Below are 23,956 nucleotides of genomic sequence, written 5' to 3' on the forward strand. Positions count from 1 at the left end.
ATCCGCAAGGGTTTCAAAAAACTCATCTGTAACTGCTGGGCGGAGGATCCCTTGCAGAGGCCGTCCATCAAAAAGATAGTTCTCACAATCAAACACATCAACCCGTACAGGTGAATGATGCACAGTTCATGTTGTAGTTGGTGGTGAAGGTTTAAAATATGACTGATTGATTGACTGACTAACTGATTGACTGACTGACTGATTGATTGATTGATTGATTGATTGATTGATTGATTGATTGATTGATCTGTTAGTTGGTAGGTTGGATAGGTGATTAGTTGGCCGGTTATGTGGACGGTTGATTTGTCTATTGTTTTCTTCGTTCATCCATTGTGAATGTGCTACCAACTTAATATGAACTTTTTGGTATGTCAATAATATGATGCCAACATGTTCAATGTATCCAGTTACTTCGTGCAGTTACATGTTCATTGTTTTAAATGTCGATCTAGATCCGCGACGGTTCTGGACAACATGTTTATGATGATGGAGCGCTATTCCAGTCGTCTAGAGGAGGTGGTGCTGGCATTGGAAGATGAGAAGAAAAAGACAGATGCGCTTCTATATAAAATGCTACCAAAGTGAGTATTACAGCGTCGGAATCATTTTTGACGCTGTAGTTGCTGTTGTTGTTGGTGGTAGTGGTGATGATGATAATAATGATGTGCTGGTGGTGAAGGTGGTGGCTATGATGAAGATGTGGTAGTGGTATGATGATGGTGATGGTGATGGTGGTGGTGATGGTGATGGTGATGGTGATGCTGGTGGTGATGATGATGATGTTGTTGGTGGTTGTGATGATGATGATGATGATGATGTTGGAGGTGATGATGGTTATGGTGATTCTTTATATTAAAGACAACTATTATAAACACATTTACATCCATCAGGACAGTAGCTGATGAACTAAAGTTGGGAAACCACGTGAAAGCGGAATATTACGACGCTGTGACGGTCTATTTCTCCGACATCGTGGGCTTCACGAGTCTTGCCGCTGAAAGCACGCCGATGCAGGTACACTGAATGTGATCGTTTATGTCGTATGCATCATTAAGTCTACACGCAACCAAACGTTTATGGGATTATGAGAAATACATGCACACGCACGCTTTTATTATATTTCATATTTAAACAGTGAACACTCGTAAATTCGTTCGATTTTGAAAGTCATTCGTAAATTACATGTTTCTTTAGTTGTTTGGGTTTTTTTTGTGTGGGGGTGGGGGGGGGGGGGGGGGGGGGGGGGGGGTTGTTTCTTCTTGTTCTTGTTGTTGTTTTGTAGGCTATACTATCCAGGGTGACCACAGATAAGGTATGATCATGAAAGTCATGGAGATGAAAAGGAACTTCAGACAGGGAAACAAAGTTTCACATTTTATTGTTAGTACCTGTATAAGTAGGCAAATAAGCAAAAGTACAATTCATATTATAAACGTTTCTATAGACTTGAATCGTTTTCTTTGGTTCCTTCTATATTCCAGATTGTGAATTTTCTCAACTCACTGTACTCTCTGTTTGATGACATCATCCAAACATATGACGTATACAAGGTAACTTTAAAACCTTCTGGTTTCAGTTGAAGACTTTCACTCTTGGTTTTCTGTTTCGACAAATATCTACTGATATCAATGAAAGTGTGCCTAATTTTGTCAAATGGAATAATGCTACAAGTGTATTTGTTATTTTGATTGCGTTAAACATTTTACTTGGTATTTAGTATGCTAACTTACTTTTACCGTTAAACACTCGTTAGTTCTTTGCTGTTATATAAGGACATAAACACTCCCCGCTAGCCTTAAAGCATATTATTTGAATAGGATGGACCCAACATAACAATACATAATTTAAAATACACAAGTGGCTTTAGATGTCACTATAATAAGAAAATTACTGTTCCGTTTTAAGTATCTTCGGTGTTAGAAAAGTATGCCAATTAAGGTTCAAATGAATAGGCCTACTTTATCACTATCGGATTTTTAAAAATCCGATATCATTAACTATTTCAACCGATATAATATTTCAGTGTATAATAAAAACAACGACACCCGCCATACCCATCTATATCTGATTTCCAATACCATTCTGTTGCTAATCACTGTTACAGGTGGAGACGATAGGGGATGCATACATGGTGGCCAGCGGACTTCCGGTGCGCAATGGAGAGAGACACGTGACCGAAATGGCCGACGTAGCGCTTAACCTACTGAGGTGTGTGCTGAACTATACAATTCCACACAAGCGAGACACGCAGTTACTAATACGAATAGGTAATACTGGGTTACTACACCATTAGTTTGGTTTAGTACAATAGATTGCCATTAGAGTAAAATTTACTGACTGAAAAATGTGACACACATTGTTCATGTTTTATGATATGCATGCAATTGTAATGGAGCGTTATTGATTCGAATGCTCTTGAAACAATCTTGATTTTTATTTAACAGGAAATAACAAATTGATTATTGGGTGTGCATGACTATACATGTATGGTGTCATTTATTCCGGGTAGGGCTGAACAAGTCCCAGTGGTAAAGCACTCGCTTAATGCGCGGTCGGTCTAGGATCGACCCCCGTCGTTGTGCCCCTTAGGCTATTTCCCATTTCAGTCGGTGCACCACGACTGGTATACCAAAGGCCGTGAAATGTGCTATCATGTCTATGGAATAGTGCATATAAAGGATATCTTGTTACTAATGAAAAAAACATAGCGGGTTTCATCTTTAAGACTATAATATTATGTCAAAATCACCAAATGTTTCACATTCAATACCCGATGATTAATACTTCAATGTGCTCTAGTTAAGTCGTTAAATAAAATAAACGTGTTCTTCGTTCCAGGTTTACACACAGGACCAGCAGTGGCTGGTGTGGTGGGGCTAACGATGCCTAGATACTGTCTCTTTGGTGACACGATCAACACAGCATCCAGAATGGAATCCAGTGCACGACGTAAGCAAACAAACATGGCTACACTAACATATAAGTGGAAGATAGTTTTTGTTGAAGTATAATCATGTTGTTTCTGATTGTAGTTGATTTGACATTTGGTTTGTTTGGGTTGTTTTCCTTATTTTCCCTTCTTTTATGTGTATATATTGTATTGTTTTGTTTTTATGATGGGTTTTTTTTGCGCTTTGTTTAATCTTGTTCTGGATTACTTGGTTGCCTAGTTGGACATCATACATATCAATGTGTATAAATCATGGTCTAAATATGTTTTCTGAAATCGGATGCTACTACCACTTAGGTGTTTTTTTACAGTCTGTAGCTCAAACTTCAGGCATGTTACATCATGTCTTCAGGTAAATATTTGTTGTTAACAATTCCTACGAATGTGATAGCGCTGATTGGTCAACTAAAATATAATGTTATCTAGTAATCTAATATCTAGTAATAAAACTGAATTATGTATACATGCCTTTTGATGACACAGACAACTGTAGAAAAGGTACACCATCAAGACAAATAAATTAAAGAAATATTGCAAAAACGTGATTTATTTTTGTAACAATAATTATTGTCCATGCCAAAAATTATTTAAATATATATGCATACATACATACATACATACATACATATATATATATATATATATATATATATATATATAGAGAGAGAGAGAGAGAGAGAGAGAGAGAGAGAGAGAGAGAGAGAGAGAGAGAGAGAGAGAGAGAGAGAGAGAGAGAGCGAGCGAGCGATGCGCTCTGAGCTATTGAGGCATCCAAAAAATTTAAAACGTATACTTCAAATATTTATGTATGTATGTATTGATGTATGTAGTATGTATGTATGTATGTGTGTGTGTGTGTATGTATGTATGTATGTATGTATGTATGTGTGTGTGTGTGTGTGTGTGTATGCATGTATGTATGTACGTACGTATATGGTGATTAAAAACGTCATTCTTTTTTGTACATATAATTTTATTTTCATTAGCTACTTAATGGTACAGCATTGTGTTTCATAAGTGTTTATCAGTCACCATTTTAAAAGTTAGTATGCATCAAGATATACTTTTACAGTCAACACACAACATATCAGTCTTCAAAAAGTGGGACGTTTTGTTTTGTTGGGGTTGTTTCAAACCAGAGACAAAATATTTAAAATAACTTTAGAGAACAAGTCAACACCCGGTTCACTTAACCATTTTGTTTTCCAGCAATGCTAATACATATCACGCCAGACACTCAGAAAGTTCTCAAACAGAACCCACAATATGCGATACTTGAAAGGGGAAAAGTGCATATTAAGGTACGTACTAATTAGGTGTTGGTTTATCTTACTTACATATTTTGTTTCACATCTCTTCGCACCATAAGATTATACCATTTGTCTTCAACCCCATAAGTTCATTTCATATAGCTTTATACAGCTTCGAATTCCGTGTCATTTCAGCTTCCACTCACAAGTTTGTTGCCATTCTAACATAGCTCCTACTAATAGTGCCCTTTCACGACAGATTAAGTAGACGGAATCAGTTAGAATATCATTTCAGTGTTTCTCATCATTACAATGAACGAACGTCAGTTTGAGCTGCTACACATATTATGACGACCATTACCACATTGAATACACTGATATTCAAAATACGACAATACAAGTAACATGGGCTGTTTTTAAATCTTTTTGTTTCATTTTTGTTTTCAATTTATTAATTATTATTTGTATATATTTAATGTTTTCTTTAATCTCCTTTGTGAACGCATTCTTTGATTGGGTTTTTCACCGTTGCAACCAGCGCACCACCACCGGCAGACAGACAGATACACGTAAACATATACATACTCACATACATACACACACACACATACACAAACACATGTACACATACACATACACATATACATATACAAATACACAGATACAGATACAGACACAGACGCATACGCATACGCATACGCATACACATACACATACGCATGCACATACGCATACACAGACACAGACACAGAGACAGGCACATACACATACGCATACGCAGACGCAGACACAGACACACACACACATATGCATACACATACACTTACACAGGTACAAACACATACACAAACATATATATAAACACCCATACACATACACTTACACATGCATAGTTACAGTTGAACACATACACAATCATCTGTTTTAATGTTAATCTTAATTTACAGGGGAAAGGTCTGATGGAAACCTTCTGGCTCATTGGCAAGAGGGGATTGTTTGAGATCCCTGATGCCATTGTTAAGGAGCAGGTCTCCATTGCCGCCGATTTAGACGAATTTAAACGTGTGGCGCAGGACAATCCGGACAAAAAGCCGTGTGGCGTGGACATAACGGACAACCAGCATGGGAAGATAAAACGCGTCCCCAGACGAGCACGCCACAGTATGAGTTACACCAAGATGGACACCAACATGTAAAACGCGTCCCCAGACGAGCACGCCACAGTATGAGTTACACCAAGATGGACACCAACATGTAAAACGCGTCCCCAGACGAGCACGCCACAGTATGAGTTACACCAAGATGGACACCAACATGTTCGATGGGTTCGACCGAATCCCCCCTGAAATCGCTTTTTTTAATAATTTAATATATCTGACATTATTATATTTACTCAACATAGAAATATATGCCCAATATCTCTGCAATCTATTTTGGAACCCCCCTTTTCAAAATCCTATGTATTGGAACCCCCCTTTTCAAAATCCTATGTACGCCCATGTCTTAACCGCGCAGAAAGGTACTTCTTCGTCCGGGATCTGACGTCCAAAATTTAATCTGAATGGCAAGACCGTATTGCGTGATCAAAATCGTAACTCTGCACAACACAGAGTCAAAGGGGGGTTTAAGGCAAAGTCGTGATTGCTTCCATGATCCACTATCCGGTGCTCGTCCTTAGGAGGACCGCCACTCCCTAGGAGATACGTAAAAGGACGTTTCATCCTTCCTGCACCGCCTGTAGGAGGACTGCCTTTCCTGAGTGACTTAGTCTAGCTTAGAAAACCTAAACTTGCACAGGATAAGAGTTCACGTTCTGTTTATTCAGCGAGCTGACAGATGTTGAGTGGTGGAAACGTTTGTCACCGACTCAAAACAATTTCCCCATGGATAGCAGTAGATATGTCTACCTCGACATATTGAAGGTTGACAAACACCTTGATTCTTTAACTGATACAGAATACATCAGTGGATATAATTAATTATTGTCAGTCACAAATCATCAGTATTTCATAATGGACATTGAATATGAAGTATTATTAGTAGGGTAAATAATATATCAAGAAAAAATACAGTCTGTAGGTTTGATATGCACACGTACAATGCACGGGTATTATTATTTATTGTAATGGCGTTAGAGCAAAATTCTATTTGATATTTGTATGCATAAACTCAGTGAAAAAAGCTTGCCTCAAAATACTCTTCATCATTATTGAAGACAAGCAAAATGAAAACATGCAGGCTATATGATATATATACGTTTGTAGGGAATATACACTAACTCTTTAAAACTGTATTTGTGTTTGTATTAAACGATATTATAAGAGTGTGTTACGAGATTGCATCTTTAAATATGATATACATATTGGTGTCTGAGAAAACAATACTATTAGCGTACTGTCAGTTGTTTGCAAATGTAATACAAATATTTTTCATGACATTTGCAATACAACTAGACTGTTTTCTCGAGTTTTACTCAAAAGCTACGTGGAATCGGTGTGTCTGCTTGTCTGTCTGTCTCTCTGTATCTCTGTATGTATGTGTGTATCTCTCTCCCTCCCTCTCTCTCTCTCTCTCTCTCTCTCTCTCTCTCTCTCTCTCTCTCTCTCTCTCTCTCTCTCTCTCTCTCTCTCTCTCTCTCGCTCTCTCTCTCTCTCTCTCTGTTTGTAGATGTGAAAATGACCACGTTTCACCACAGAAAAACTTAGATTAAAGCTGTGCTAAGGTGTCATTATAAAAGAATGCTTTTCTCTTCTTAGAGTACATCAAAACATGTCGAAACTAAGTTTGAGGAGTTCCGAATTGTGTTTGAACCTTAAGTAAGTTTCAGCAAAATGAAAATCAGTTGGCACACTAAATGTGTGTAAATCACATATTACAAAAGGAGGCAGAAGGTCTAAAGGGGCTAGAAACAAACAGGATATCTCTTGGGAAGGAAATTTTTTATTTAACGACGCACTCAACACATTTTAGTTACGGTTATATGACGTCAGACATATGGTTAAGGACTACACAGATATTGAGAGAGGAAACTCGCTGTCGCCATTTCATGGGCTACTCTTTTCGATTAGCAGCAAGGGATCTTTTATATGCACCATCCCATAGACAGGATAGCACATACCACGGCATTTGATGTACCAGTCGTGGGAAATCTCTTGGGAGGCGGTGCAACTTTTTTTTTAAAGTCAGCCACAGTAATTCAAAGTACATGAACATTCGTCATAATTATAATACATGATCAAATTCTCAGAAACATCCAGCCAACCGTGAGATTCGGAAACATGCGCACCTGAACACCAACACCCCCCCCCCCCAACACACACACACAAACACCCCCCCCCCCCCCCCCCCCCCCCCCCACCCCCCCCCCCCCCCCACCCACCCACCCCCACACACACACACCATCCGCGCACCCCAAGATACTGGTATACTGCAATGGCAGGATTGAATCTAATTAAGGCCATATTGTGAAGGTGAAAGAACAATTAATTGCTTTGATTCCGAAAAAGGAGATTAAGGTAACTTTATTGTTTGAACATGTTTAGCCTACAGCAAATCAGGACAAAGCTGATTAAAGATAGATAATGTCATATTGTTAATTTTCGTTAAACGAAGCTGTTCTTCAACCCCATGAATATTAACTTTTCTTACACACCCGTTGGTGAGAACACCGTGTATTATTTATGATTACACATACTTGTTAACACATATACGTGCGTTAACAATTTCAACACATACTCTGAATGGTTGCTCCTAGATGATGACCAGAGCCCCGTTCCACAAAGCGATCTTAGCCCTAAGATCACCTTAAGTGCATAGCTACCTTATGCACTAAGATGATCTTAGTGCTAAGATCGCTTCGTGGTACGGGGCCCAGGTCACCAATGCCATCCGTCCAATAAAAAAAAACCGCAGCGCGATGGAAATCGATTAGACTGTGACGTATAGTTAACCTGACAATCATTGTGACGCTTAAGTCGCTACCAGTGCAACGGCTGTAAATAACTTTTAGTCGAAAAAGATGTTAAAGGGACATTCCTGAGTTTGCTGCAATTTTTAAGATGTTATCGACTAACAGAGACGTTTTAATGATTGTAATTACATATCAAATATATTTTTCTGCATAAAACATTAGTGGCTGTATATCAAACGCGTTTCTGATCGTTCTAATATTTGTACTAGGTTAAATTTCTTTTTATTTCCTAAAATATTTTTTTTTGTCGTACGTACGAAATTATTTGTAGACAAAATCCAGTTTGTGCTTCTTAGAAATATTAAGACGACCAGAAACGCATTGAATATACAGACACTGATATTCTAAACAAGAAAATATATTTAATATGTAGGCCTAAGTTTAATCGTAAAAATATTTTATTTGTCTGAAACTTCTTACAATGCAGCAAACTCAGGAATGTCCCTTTAAATGTATTATTTTATAAAATTTAATACAGTTTTGTTTTTTAAAGTTTTTTGGGGAAAGCAAGGCAACCATGCCCACCCACCCACCCCCACCCCCGGCTACGCCACTGCAACTGTCTACAAAGAACGCAAGCTACAGACACAACTCATACACCAAGAACGCACGTGTCAACACGCAAATACAGACTTCCTGACCAAAAAGGACAATAAACTTTAGGCGTGTGTGCAGGAATTTCCGAAGGGAGGGGTCTTGACTTTGGCGAGCCAAATTTATATGGGGTGGGGTTGAGTAATGTTCCCCTGGAAAATATATAGAACAAAGGAAATTTGCTAGAGTAGGGAGGGGCTCAACCCCCCAACCCTCCCCCTGCAGAGGCGCCTGAACTATACATAAGTTCCATACGGGCCTCGATGGTATCGTGGTTAATCCATCGGACATAAGGCTGGTAGGTACAGGGTTCGCCGCCCGGTACCGGATCCCACCCGGATCGAATTTGTACGGATCATTGGATAGGTGTAAGACCACTACAGCCTCTTCTCTCTCACTAACCAATAACCGCTTACCCACTGTCCTGGAAAGATAGCCCAGATAGCTGAAGTGTGTGTGTGTGTGTGTGTGTGTGTGTGTGTACGTGTGCGTGCTTGCGTGTGTGTCCAGGACAGCATGCTTGAATCTTAACTGAAAATAAGTTCAAATGAAATTAAATGTCCATTAAATATATCTCCATAGATGGTGATACCCTTTCTTTTGCCAATTCAGTTTTGTTTTATGTTAATAGGCCCATACGTGCGTGTTTTTTAACAATACGACCAATTACTATGTCTTGCTGTTTAAATACATCTTGTTGTCCACCCATTATTCCCTAATCCCTCATTAGTAGATTATATCCTGTGCCTAGGACAAAAGGGACTTTAGCAAATACCCCAGTGGTGGAAAAGTCTGGATACACTTAAGATACAAGCGCTAGCAACAATGATTGTAATTAGGGTCCGAGGTATCTTGCACGTGAAATCGGTATCAACAGTTCGGGGCAGGAAACGTCAATAGTCGGGAGTGGTAGAACAACATTGCACTATCACAGGACATTAACACAGTAAATAACAAACACATTATAGGTAATACATTCTGATATTGGCGCATAATGAATACTTTTTGTTTTGAATGAAATTAATATTAACTTTTTTTTCGCAAATTCTCAATGTGATAAATGCTTTTGAAGTGTTAATCAACAGAGCGGTGATAAGTCAGGAGCTGACATGTGATTGGTTATCAGGAGAATTTGACCAGAATACTACCAGATTGCACGTAATAGGTTACAGCTAAAAAAAAGTGTTAATCATTAAACAAAACAAAATCATTTAAAAGTGCCATTATTTTGCAATTCATACTTGGAGTGTTCAGCTTCTAGTATTCGAATCAAGTGAAATGATGTGGAAAAGAGATAAAAAACCAAAGAACATGATACAAACTACCACAAATGCCCAAACTGTTGCCGGCGTGTGGGAAGAGTTTTTGCGAGAAACCAGTTTCCACGGATGCAGAAATATACGAAGTGGTCGAAGGTCTATAATTCAACGGTAAGTTTATATATTTATTATTTACATAGGCGTCGGAATATCAAAGGTGGGGAGAAGAGGCTGTACATGTTACGACCCATTTTGTTGCCGGGAACAAAATAGTCACACCTGCCAGATCATTGTGTTGCCTTCGTACCCTTTTGTCGAAGAGCAAATTTCAGGATTAAAAGAAATGACGAGGTGTATGATCATAATTTGTTTCCATGTATTAACTCAACACACAGAGTAATAAATATACTGAACTCCACATACGTTGTTTTCGCTTCCTATTTGTTGCACGAGTTTATTTTGTGCAATAATATATAGCACGAGACCGCGTAGCGGTCGAGTAGTATGTTCTTTCACTTCAAAAGTTAGTTAGTTTTGTTTAACGACACCATTAGAGCACATTGATTTATTAAATTTTGACATATAGTCCAGTGTTCGAGTTTAAAATTGTTGGGTAGTATCCCAGTTGGATACTAACATTTTAAAATCTGGTATCCCACCTGAGAATTTAGTATCCCACTTAAATGAAATTCATAAATAACATCATTACAAACTTGGATGACACTGTTACTTGACTTCACCAGTAAATGACGACTTTTGTGGTTTCAGAGAAAAATAAAAACATACTATTAAAAAACCCCACCGCAAAACCCCCCAAAACAATATTATATGGTATCCTGGTGGGATACTGGGTTATTGAAGTGTGGTATCCAAAATTAAATTCTGGTCTCCCCGTTAATCTCGAACACTGTAGTCTTAGAGAGGAAATCCGCTACATTTTTTGTATTAGTAGCAAGGGATCTTTTCTGTGCACCATCCCACAGACAGGATTAGAATAAACGTTCTGAAAAGCCTTACAAGCTTCGACATAATGTACGGTGAAACATATTGTCAGGTGGGTGCAATTTATACGCACATTATGACAGCAGCTGGAGATGCACTTTAGTAAGACAAGTATTCGGTCCGAATATTCGAAATATTCAAATAGTATTTTCAAGTATTCGAATATCTGGAGTTTTTAAGTCGTACAGGGGACATGACTCTAAATGAGATAAATAATGTTCTTGAATTCTAAGATCGGTTCTGCATGCTGCCTGCCTCGTGCATTCAGTCGGGAACATAATGAATGAATGAATGAATGAATGAATGTTTAACGACACCCCAGCACGAAAAATACATCGGCTATTGGGTGTCAAACTATGGTAATGCAAACAAATAAGGTGATGATCAACATCAATATAAAAATTCAAGATTTAAATAAAAACAGTGTAAAACTTTCAATTTGTGCTGTATTAGCCATTCTCAAAGAGAATGTTACACCCCTGCACCACGGTGAGATTACAGCACGCGCAGGGGTCGTGAACATAAAGCATGTCTCGAGTTTCAGAGCAGAGTCTTAGTAGGCTTAGTAACGCCACGTGGGTTGATAAAATTCACACAAAAAGAAGTATTTTCGATAAAACGGGTATGAGGTTCATCAACACTAACCAGTATATCAAATCATATAAACAAAACTTAAAACAAATATCTGCGATCAACAGTACATTAGTATTTTTTAGGATATTATAAAGTTTTCTAGGGGCCAATTTTATACATATCGTGCCAAAATAAATACTGTATCACTAAATTGTCTACATCAAATTTAACATTGCCACTAGATACAAGTTTAACAATCCAAAAGAAAACATGCGGTGTAAACTGTGTAATGCTGATAATGGAAATGAATACCATTATTTATTCAATTTCACAAATCAAAATACTGAAAACAGAAATATATATGTAAATATCGAATATCAAATTAGCGAGCGAATATTCGAATATTTGGATCGAACATTTCTCTTACTAAAGTGCATCTCCAGCTGCTGTCATAGTGTGTGTGTGTGTGTGTGTGTGTGTGTGTGTGTGTGTGTGTGTGTGTGTGTGTGTGACAAACAATAATAGCAATATAAAACTTTATCAACGTCAAAAAATAAAAGAACAAGTCGACGACTACTCCGCAATTCAGTAGTAACAAAGGACCTTTGTTGCAAACGACTGGAGCGTGAACGCGCCGGATATCATTTAGTGGTTGATTGGGGTCGCTAAGAGCTATGCATATATATATATATATATATATATATATATATATATATATATATATATATATATATATATATATATATATATATATATATAAAACAAAATTACATTTTGAAAAAATATAATAATAAAACTACTACCAACAGTTCACTTATTTAATAATTACATGTTTCGGCATATTGCCTTTTTCAAATTAACAATAAGATGACGTAACGTCATCCTGACGTCATTCTCATCCTGACGTCATTGAGACAAACAGATTTATTTTTTATACACTCTCATTTCCATTATTGTAATATTGTTTTATCAATTTGTACAGGATCTGCGTAGATACAACAGTAGTCTAAAAACTGCAGGTTAATGCATTGAAAAGTAGCCGTCAAAACAGACATTACACCACTAACTGAACATATTGAAATTTTAAAGAACAATGTAAATAGAAAAAGGTAATAATAAGTGTATAAATGCATTTTATAGCAATTTTGTTAAATTACTATAAAGACAAGATTATTTAATTAATTATGGAACATGGAAACACAAAGTAATGTAACTGTACTACATTGGATATTTATAACGTTACTGAATGCCTAAGATGTGTTTACATGAAATATAACGTTATCATTAAGTCCATGTGGCGTTTTGGTTCTCAGTTCGTGTATCCAAAAAGTTTCTCTAACTAGTCGATGATGTTCATCATTGCTAAATACTTGTTCAATAGGCATAAAAGAAAAGTTAGATATGGAATGATAATTCGTATTAAAGTGGGTATTAACCAACGTAGATTTACTAGGATATAAATTGATGTCGCTACGATGTCCATTCATACGTAAAGACATCTTACCCCCTGTTTGTCCTACATATTGCATACTACATTTTGTGCAAGTGATAAGATAAATTACGTTTGAAGAAGAGCATGTCATAGTATGTTTTATGGGATAAACGCGTCCAGTTTGACTGCTTTCAAAGTGCGTTTTTTCTTCAAGGAATTTGTAATTTTTACATTTACTTTTACCACATTTTAATGCAGAGTGCTTTTTATTATCATCATTAGATTGTAGTTTAGAATGAACAAGCATGTCTTTAAGATTATGTGGTCTTTTAAAAGCAACAATTGGTTTACTTTGTGCTAGTATGTTGAGTTTACTTGACTGTTCGAGAATTCCCCAATATCTGTGTAATATATGGCCAATATTTGGTAGGCATGGGTTGTATGTTACGACAAAAGGTATCATTGTTTTTTGTTCAGACGTAGATGCAGGAGATTCGATATGTTTTTCTTTGGGTCCAATTGATGTTTTTTCTATAGCATTATTTACAATGACAGGAGGGTAAAGTCTATTCAAGAAGTGTTTTTTCAAACTATTTAGTTTAGTTTGTAACGTGTCACTGTTTGAAATGATTCTGGTGTACCTTTTAGCTTGACTGAAAGGAATTCCTTTTTTACATGCCTTGGGGTGAGCTGATTTGAAATGTAAATATTGGTGTGTGTGTTTGTTACTTTTGTGTGAACAGTTGATGAAAAAGACCCACTATCTGTTTTAATGACATCGACATCTAAAAATGTAACGTTATTCCTTGAATATGTGTATGTAAATTGAATGGTAGGGTGCTGTTGATTGGCAGATTCAATGAATTTATTAAGATCTTGTTCAGAATGGTCCCAAATAAAAAATATGTCATCTATATATCTAAGCCAAAGTAGCGGCGATCTAACACATTTGCTCAGCAGAACTTTTTTCAAAACAACCCATAAATAAATTAGCATAACTTGGGGCCATTCTTGTACCCATTGCAGTGCCTTGTATTTGGATAAAGTTTTCACCATTAAATTGAAATTTATTTTATTCTAATATTGTTGCAACTAGTTTACTAATTGTTTTAATGGGTATGTTGGAGTTGTAATTATCACCAGTTAAAGTTCTTTCTATATAATTTTATCCCATTGTGTTTAAATTGAAAGGTATTTTGTTTTTGTGTAATGCACCATTATTGAAAAACCTTGCTTTATTTAAAGGGACATTTCTGAGTTTGCTGCATTGTAAGATGTTTCCGACTTATAAAATATTTCTACGATTAAACTTACATATTAAATATATTTTCTTGTTTAGAATATCAGTGTCTGTATATTCAATGTGTTTCTGGTCGTCTTAATATTTGTAAAAAGCCTAAACTGTTTCGTACGTACAAAAAAATAATATTGTAGGAAATAAAATAAAATTTAACCTAATGGAAATATTAGAACGATCAGAAACACGTTTAATATACAGCCACTAATATTTTATGCAGAAATATATATTTGATATGCAATTACAATCGCTGAAAAGTCTCTGTTAGTCGATAACATCTTAAAATTGCAGTAAACTCAGGGATGTCCTTTTAAGCATCTAGTCTTGTGAACTTTTAGCTATTTTGATTATGTACCTGGTGTTCATTGTTAACTATAGATATTTTATGTATTTACATTGTCCTTTTGTTAGATATTGTAATATTTCTGAGTGTTGTTAAATAAATCCATCCGAATCTGAGCTTTAGAGCTGAGCAGTCAGAATCTTACATTTTCTAGCCAAAAAATCCCCCCCCCCCCCCCCCCCAAAAAAAAAAAAAAAAAAAAACTTGAAAAAAATACAAACAACAGCAGAACAAAAATCAAAACACATGTGGACTGATCTGGTGGTTTTATCTATGATATCCCGGCGCATATTGGTTTTCGTCATACTGTTTTAGTCTTTTTCATGATATTTATAATTCAGTATTTATTATTTAAACAAGTCAAAATATATAGCTAGATTAACTGCCAGTCACTACTCATTATGTTTTCTGATGTAACAAGCTTTTGTGGGGTTAATAAAAGTCATTTACACATTTCAAACTATACAAAAATCCGTTAGTTTGATGAGTCAGTTGTTGTTTAGTTGGTATTTGAATATTCGGTTGTCATTTTCATCGAATATTTGAACACCATTTTCAGGTCGAATATCGAACACAAATTAAAAGAGTGCATCCTGTGTATCACACTAACTGGGTTTTTGTTTTTTCTTGTCAGTCTTGTACAACGTATATAGGTGTTAATGATAATATAAAGTCATTAATGGTGACCTAAATAAAGATGTACTCTCTGTACAAAAACACGCTCTGCATGAACTCATCATGCGTAACAATCTGTCAAATGTAATAAACACCCCAACACAGTTACGGCCTATTGTGCTACATTAATAGATCCTATTCTTATTTCTAAAACATGTGAAACCAAAGAAAGTGGGGTGGTTCAATTTAAAGAGAGTATTAGCGACCATAAAGCTACGTACGTTATATTAAATAATATTTTATCCAATAGCAAAGCATTCGAAAAGAAAGTTTGGTTGTACGATAAAGGTGATTTTGTAAAACTCAATAATTTAATACTGAAAGAACCATGGCAAGAACTAATAAATTCCGCACAAAACGTTGATATCGCTTGCGAACATTTTGAATCTATAATTAAACAGCATATTAACAACTGTATACCTAATCAGACAGTTACTGTTCGACCGAATGACACACCATGGTTTAACAGTAAACTCAGAAAAGAACTACGAATCAGAGATAGATTACGGAAAAAGACATTGCGGTCGAAAAGACCCACCGATGAAAGGAAATATAAAAAACAAAGGAACAAAGTAAATAATATGAAAAAATAGCTAAAGAGGAATTTGCAAATACGTTAGACAGTAAACTGATAGAATTGTGTTCAGAAAGTAAAAATACATATTGGCAATATTTAAAATATATTTTAAATAAACATAAAAGTCAGACGGTAATTCCCCCATTAAAAGATCCAACAACACATTTATCGGTTGCATTCAGTGATTTTGAAAAAGCGGAAACATTAAACAAATAGTTTCCTTCTATTGCTTCAGTAGATGATACAAATAAAGAACTCACTCCTTGTCAACCATGGTGTAAAGATAGATTTGAGTCATTAGTTATAAATGCAGAAGAAATATCGGATATCATAAATATACTAGCACCAACTAAGGCAATGGGTCCAGATGAGATTAGTCACAAACTTCTTAAACGTATCATCCATTCAATAAAAGTTCCTCTTCAGTTGCTTTTTAACAAGTCTTTACGTACATCTAAATTCCCTAACAGATGGAAGATAGCTCATGTTAAACCTCTCTTCAAAAAGGTGACACATGTTATTCTACTAACTATAGACCGATATCGTTACAAAGTTGCATTGGGAAAATATTTGAAAGAATTGTATTCAAACATTTATATCATTATTTTATATCCAATGACCTTCTATATAAATATCAGTGCGCATATCGCCCTAATCAAAGTGCTGTTCATCAATTATTAGAATTATACTCCCAAATTTGTGAATCTTTGGACAAAAAGGAACACTTCTGTGCCGTGTTCTGTGATTTGTCAAAGGCATTTGATAGAGTATGGCACAGAGGATTAATCCATAAACTTGAAAACTGTGGCATAACAGGAAATGCACTAAATTGGATTAAAGATTATATATCAAACAGAAAGCAACGAGTCATCGTAAATGGTACTCTATCAAATTCAGGCATTTTAATGGCCGGAGTACCTCAAGGCTCAGTATTAGGACCTTTATTATTTTTAATTTATATTAATGATATTGCAGATAACCTAAACTGTGTAACGAGACTATTTGCTGACGATACCAACATAACATCTTCATCTAATGATATCTCTTCCACTGAAAAGAAGCTTAACTCAAACTTATTAAAGCTTCACAAACGGTCTCAAAAATGGCTTGTATCTTTTAATCCAGATAAAACTAGCGTTGTACATTTTACAAAAGCAATCATACAGCCAAAACCTAACATTGTATTTGGTACCAAAACATTAAACACAACAGAAACTCATAAACATTTAGGTTTAACCTTTTCAGCAAATGCCAAGTGGACAACACATATTAATAATATTTGTAAATCGGCTTCGATAATGATTTCTGTACTCAGGAAATACAAATATTTATTAAATCGACAAACATTATTGAAAATATATATAACTTTTATCCGCCCGATATTAGGATATGCATCGGAAGTATGGGATGGGTGTTCTTTAGTAGAGGAAGACAATATTGAAAAAGTACAATTAGAAGCCACCAGATTAATCACGGGTTTGCCCAAATTTGCATCTAGAAAGTCTTTGTATTACGAAACTGGATTAGCAACACTTACTTCGAGGCGTAAATTCAAAAAGCTGTGCGCAATGTTTAAAATAATGAAATGTATGGCTCCTGATTTTATGATACACAGTATAGCACAAACAGTTGGACAAAGATCCCCTTACATGCTAAGAAATCGGAATGATATTTCTTTACCCAGTGCTAGAACTAATTTACTTCAATCTTCATTTATTCTTTCGACAATAAAACTTTGGAACAACCTACGGGCTGAAATTCGAAATTGTCAAAACATATCTTCATTTAAAAAAACAATAAAGCCCGATGTCCATGCGCCATGCTATTCATTTGGTAATAGAAGAGAAAATGTATTACATACCAAGTTAAGACACAGGTGTGGTGATTTAAAAGCAGACTTATATCGAGTTGGTCTTAGCACCGATTCCTCGTGCAGTTGTGGGTATAATTTTGAAAACAATTATCTTTTTTTTCTGTGAATACATTTTATATGAAAGGCAAAGACGCACTCTCTGGAATTCATTGCAAAGATTTCAGCCAATAGATTTACAACTAGTTTTGAATGGTAAAAACACTCTTAGTGAAGAAGACAATAAACAATATTTTTCATGTGCATAAGTATGTAAATGAAACAAAACGTTTCCCTTAAGTAGTAAATAAAGTATGGATCTTTAAAATTATTACTATTTATTTATTTTATTGCTATTAGTATTATTTGTGTAGCCATTATGTAATCATTGCGATGCCTTGTTTGTGTTTTGTGTTTTCTTTTATCAAACCTGCTGTCTAATTATCAAACACATAGAACATTTTATTGCGTCTCTTTTTTCTGTTTCCTTTATTCTTTCTTTTCTCAATAATATTTATTTCTGTTCATATTTAAATTGCAAAAATATATTACTGTCGTAATATGTATGTATTTTGGAGAAGGCCTAGTAAGTTGTGTAACTTGTGCCTAATCCATTTGTTCTTTAAAAAGCAATAAAATATGTCTCAATCAATCAGATAAAGCATCAATCTTTGATAAATCTTTTGGTGTTTTCTATTAATTTATCACTGATTGGTTCTTTAACAATTTATTACATTAAAGGGACATTCCTGAGTTTGCTGTAATTTTTAAGATGTTATCGAATAACAGACTTTTTAACGATTGTAATTACATATCAATTATATTTTTCTTTATAAAATATTAGTAGCTGTATATTGAATGCTTTTCTGGTCGCTCTAATATTTGTATTAGGTTAAATTTCATTTCATTTTCTAAAATATAATTATTTGAAGAAAAAATTCAGTTTGGGCTTCTTACAAATATTAAGACGACCAAAAACACATTGAATATACAGACACTGATATTCTAAACAAGAAAATATTTTTAATATGTAAGTTCAATCGTAGAAATATTTTATTAGTAGGAAACATCTTACAATGCAGCAAACTCAGGAATGTTCCTTTAAGGATTCCATTGTATATTAGGCGTGGGTTTTTATTTTTTATATTTATTTTTATTATTATTTTAGTGCAGTGTGGAACGTAATATGTCTCTTATGTAAATGACGTATGTAGTCTTTTTCCTTATCTTGGAGTGCATGATATGAACTGTTGTACTTGTTATTGTAGGGCAACTAATGCTAGTCTCAGACAGTTACATTGTGATTCCCCCCAACTCCCAATTTACGACGAGTGCGCTCAGAATAACAACTAATTGGTTATACGACGAGAATTGAGTTGTAACAGCGCTTAGATTAGCACCTGAACTGACATAGAAATCGTGAAAGCAGAAAGGTGGCCAACGTTGTCGTGGCAGGTGGTAGTCTGATCCTAGCATTATAAACTGTCTTCCAATTCTTAATGCAGTAATTCAGACTGCCATGGTTCTCTTGTTGCAATGCAATGTTATGACTTTTTATTATTTTATTGTAGCATGTGCACTGGGTGCCTATTTAAGTGCAGTATGGAATATTTCTCTTGTTTCAGTATCGTATGGACGGTGATGCTACTAGTGATGAGTGGCATGCTTCTGAGGCTGTTGATAGACATGTATGCTGTGTATAGAAGCTACCCGTTCAAGACGGTGACCAGCTTGAAGCGACATGTGGAACTGGACTTCCCCGCGATCTCTGTCTGTAGATTCAACAGCTACTACGCAAGCAAGCTAAACATTTCCCGAGAGTGGTCACGTTATCTGTATTCTCAAGTCGTAGGAGGAATGTTTGGTTCCTTGAACATCAGTAAGCCTGCTGATTATGCAGCACTACCAGACGACTATGACGAATTTTGGATCCCAAAGGAGGATTTCATACTGTGGGCGATGGCTGGGAAGACCACTTTAAACGTGTCCAGAGACTTCAAGAAGGCTGGGCTCAGCTGTTTTTCATTCAACACACTCAGTGCAGATGGAGATTTGGAACGATTTCGTGTTCGTCAGTCAGAAGGTCTGCATCTTCTGTTGAACATCCAAGCTGACGAGTATATTGCACCCGTATACACAGAGGGAGCTCAGGTAGGCATCAACATAGTATTGATTAGAGTCACTGACGTGTATATAGCACCAGTTTACACAGGGGGAGTTTAGGTAGGCATAACATGGTATTGATTAGAGTCACTGACGTGTATTAGCACCCGTTTATATAGAGGGATTCCAGGTAGGCATCAACATAGTATTGATTAGTCAATGACGTGTATATAGCACCCGTTTACATAGAGGGACTTCAGGTAGGCATCAACATAGTATTGATTAGAGTCGCTGACGTGTATATACCACCCGTTTACATAGAGGGGTTCCAGGTAGGCATCAACATAGTATTGATTAGAGTCACTGACGTGTATATAGCACCAGTTTACACATAGGGAGTTCAGGTAGAAATAACATGGTATTGATTAGAGTCACTGATGTGTATATAGCACCAGTTTACACAGAGAGGGTTCAGGTAGGCATAGCATGGTACTGATTAGAGTCACTGGCGTGTATATAGCACCAGTTTACACAGAGGGATTCCAGGTAGGCATAACATGGCAATGATTAAGAGTCACTGACGTGTATATAGCACCAGTTTACACAGAGGGAGTCCAGGCAGGCATAACATAGCATTGATTAGTCGCTCACGAGTATATAGCACCAGTTTGTATAGAGGGATTCCAGGTAGGCATCAACATAGTATTGATTAGTCACTGACGTGCATATAGCACCGGTTTACACAGAGGGAGCTCAGGTAAGCATCAACATAGTATTGATTAGAGTCACGGACGTGCATATAGCACCAGTTTACACAGAGGGAGTTCAGGTAGGCATAACATGGTATTGATTAGAGTCACTGACGTGTATTAGCATCCGTTTACATAGACGGATTCCAGGTAAGCATCAACATAGTATTGATTAGAGTCACTGACGTATATATAGCACCAGTTTACACAGAGGGAGTCCAGGTAGGTATAATATGGTATTGATTAGAGTCACTGACGTGTATATAGCATCCGTTTACATAGAGGGACTTCAGGTAGGCATCAACATAGTATTGATTAGAGTCGCTGACGTGTATATACCACCCGTTTACATAGAGGTGTTCCAGGTAGGCATCAACATAGTATTGATTAGAGTAACTGACGTGTACATAGCACCAGTTTACACATAGGGAGTTCAGGTAGGAATAACATGGTATTGATTAGAGTCACTGACGTGTATATAGCACCAGTTTACACAGAGGGATTCCAGGTAGGCATAACATGGTATTGATTAAGAGTCACTGACGTGTATATAGCACCAGTTTACACAGAGGGAGTCCAGGTAGGCATAACATAGTATTGATGTGTCGCTCACGAGTATATAGCACCAGTTTGTATAGAGGGATTCCAGGTAGGCATCAACATAGTATTGATTAGAGTCACTGACGTGCATATAGCACCAGTTTACACAGAGGGAGTCCAGGTAGGTATAACATAGTATTGATTAGAGTCACTGACGTGTATATAGCACCAGTTTACACAGAGGGAAGTCCAGGTAGGCATAACATGGTATTGATTAGAGTCGCTCACCAGTATATAGCACCAGTTTACACAGAGGGAGTCCAGGTAGGCATAACATGGTATTGATTAGAGTCGCTCACGAGTATATAGTACCAATTTATATAGACGGAGTCCAGGTAGGCATCAACATAGTATAGATTAGAGTAGCCTATCTGGGTTGTTTTTTAAAGAGACCCATAATATTATTGTAATTTTATTCTTTGTCGCTGGTAAATAAAAGTATTTTCCCAAACCTGCAAATAAATAAATAAATTAGGACAACAACAACAACAACAACGACATCAACAATAATACGAAGAACAACAACAATCATGAATGTTAATAATGCAAACATTCCCAACAGGCAATGTTTTGTTCGTTCTGGACAATCGTAATCTCTGTGTTGGACGATCGTAATCTCTGCCTTAGACAAACAGCCCAAGCGTTAATATAAACTAAGAATACAAATTTAACAAGATAGAGAGTTAAATTAATTAACCATCGGCTATTGGATGTCAAGCATTTGGTAATTCTGACTCGGTAGTAATCAGAGGAAACCCACTACATTTTTCCATTAGCAGTAAGGGATTTTTTTATAAGCTTTCCAACAGACAGGAATGCACAAGCCACGGCTTTTGACCAGTTGTGGTGCACTAGTTGCAACGAGACAAAATCCAATCATTTGAATAGATGTACCGAGGTGGTTCGATCCTGCTACGCGAGCACCTCAGGCGAGCACTCAACTTACTGAGCTAAATCCAACCCCATAAACCAACAAAGTGCGTTCATTGAAAACATCGAATTATTCATTAAACCAAGTACTGAAGTACAGCACTACTGGAAATGCCCCATGTGTCTGAATTTCCATATTTTATTTATCTTTGTTTTCCATTTAAAATGTTTTAATGTTTCCATTTTGTTTCAGATTCTGATTCATGACCCCCATGAGATACAGTTCAGAGATGAGCAGTTAGTAATGGTTGAGCCGGGAACCTTTTCAAGAATCAAATTAACTCAAACGTCTGTAAGTCAGATAAAAGTGTTTTCATTTCCATAAAAAGAAACTCTTTCACATGAGGTGGCGCGTGATTTTTATATCTAAAGTATAGTTTATTTTACGCTTTGAAACTAATTTAGAGTAGAGATGAACCTTCTGACTCCAGTGCCATTAGCTGCATAGTTGGCCCCTATCAGTTGATCAAATGGACTATTCTCATTCGTACCAGTGATCCATAACTGAAATACCCAAGCCCATGAGATGGTATATATTTTTCGTTAACCAGAAAAAGAAACCTATATTGGTGGTGGTGGTTGGATACACTGATCTCTTGTATCTAATCTAACAACAGAACTGATTCTTATGAACCATATATCTCTACAACTGGTACTGTGACGACGATGACTTTTATTGATAATATTTTCAGTTTAAGTTTCTGCCACTTCCTTACAAGTCGTTTGGTTCCGGTGAAGAGACGTGTGATGACGTGTACAGTGCGGGTTTCAAACACAGCCTGCGGTACTACGACAACTACACTATGCTGTCCTGCTTCATAGAGTGCAGGTTCATCCCGGTTGTCGAAAAGTGTGGCTGTCGTTACGGGGCGCACCTTGGTAAGAAACGCTGACGTCGTAGTGCATGCTTTAGATCCGGTTTCCTTGGATATGATGTATGTAGGTTTAGAATCTCATTTGTCAATCATACATCATGACATTGATATTCCGTTTGCATTTGTAATAATAATAATAATAACAACAACAACAACAACAACAACAACAACAACAACAACAACAACAACAATCATCATCATCATCATCATCATCATCATCATCATCATCATCATCAAATGTAGGGAGATCACCGACATTAATAGAAACGTCAATAAATATTGTTTTTTTAAACAAAAACAGCATCATCAAAAACAGCATCATCAACAACAACAACAATAATAATAACATACTGAGTCAAATTAAAAACTTCACAACCATTTCATCTTGGCTCATTAGCAAATATGACAGAAGAACGTGTTAAATAAAGTATTTTTTATTGCATGACGTACAAAAAAAAGAATAGGAATAAATGTTGATTAAAAAATCTGTTCGATGCGCCCACAGCATTCGTCAAAACCACAAACAGTCAAAATGGTAATTGACAATCAAGGTTGTCTGATTAAATCACAGGTTCAGTAGCGCGTATGCCCTCAATGTGTACCCACAACTGCAAGGCAACGCCTCCTCATCGACTGCCTCATGAGTGTAAAGATTGCATTAGGGATACGGCGCCATTGTTTCACTAATGATGTCCGTGTTCCTCAGGTAATCCCTTGTCAAGATGGCCGTGTGGGGTCTGGCGCTGTCATGCTGAAAGATCAGGCCTGGACCACGAGCTGCCATGAAGGGCACAAGTTCCTGAGCCAGCACCTGGTCGCGGTATGCAGCAGTGTTGAGATTACCACGGATGCCATTTCCACAGATGGCACCCCAAATCATTACACTTCCGCCTTCAAATTTGTCGACTTCATTGACACAACACTGAGC

At 36.5% G+C, this 23,956-nt stretch overlaps 2 protein-coding genes across 2 annotated transcripts; both read left to right on the forward strand.

Moving 5' to 3' along the window:
- The first annotated feature begins 21 nt into the window (after positions 1-21).
- On the forward strand, positions 22-5,396 carry LOC121381602 (atrial natriuretic peptide receptor 1-like). Its single transcript, XM_041510937.1, has 8 exons — positions 22-110; positions 453-581; positions 891-1,014; positions 1,482-1,550; positions 2,105-2,267; positions 2,839-2,949; positions 4,160-4,251; positions 5,148-5,396. The coding sequence occupies exons 2-8, from the start codon at positions 475-477 to the stop codon at positions 5,394-5,396; spliced, it is 915 nt and encodes a 304-aa protein (XP_041366871.1). The 5' UTR covers positions 22-110; positions 453-474.
- A 4,649-nt stretch (positions 5,397-10,045) lies between these two features.
- Positions 10,046-23,046, forward strand: LOC121381603 (acid-sensing ion channel 2-like). The gene is made up of 4 exons (XM_041510938.1): positions 10,046-10,194; positions 19,397-19,922; positions 22,347-22,445; positions 22,846-23,046. The coding sequence occupies exons 1-4, from the start codon at positions 10,046-10,048 to the stop codon at positions 23,044-23,046; spliced, it is 975 nt and encodes a 324-aa protein (XP_041366872.1).
- The last annotated feature ends 910 nt before the right edge of the window (positions 23,047-23,956 follow it).

The sequence above is a fragment of the Gigantopelta aegis genome, chromosome 9 (assembly GCF_016097555.1).
Source record: "Gigantopelta aegis isolate Gae_Host chromosome 9, Gae_host_genome, whole genome shotgun sequence".
Lineage (NCBI taxonomy): Eukaryota > Metazoa > Mollusca > Gastropoda > Neomphalida > Peltospiridae > Gigantopelta > Gigantopelta aegis.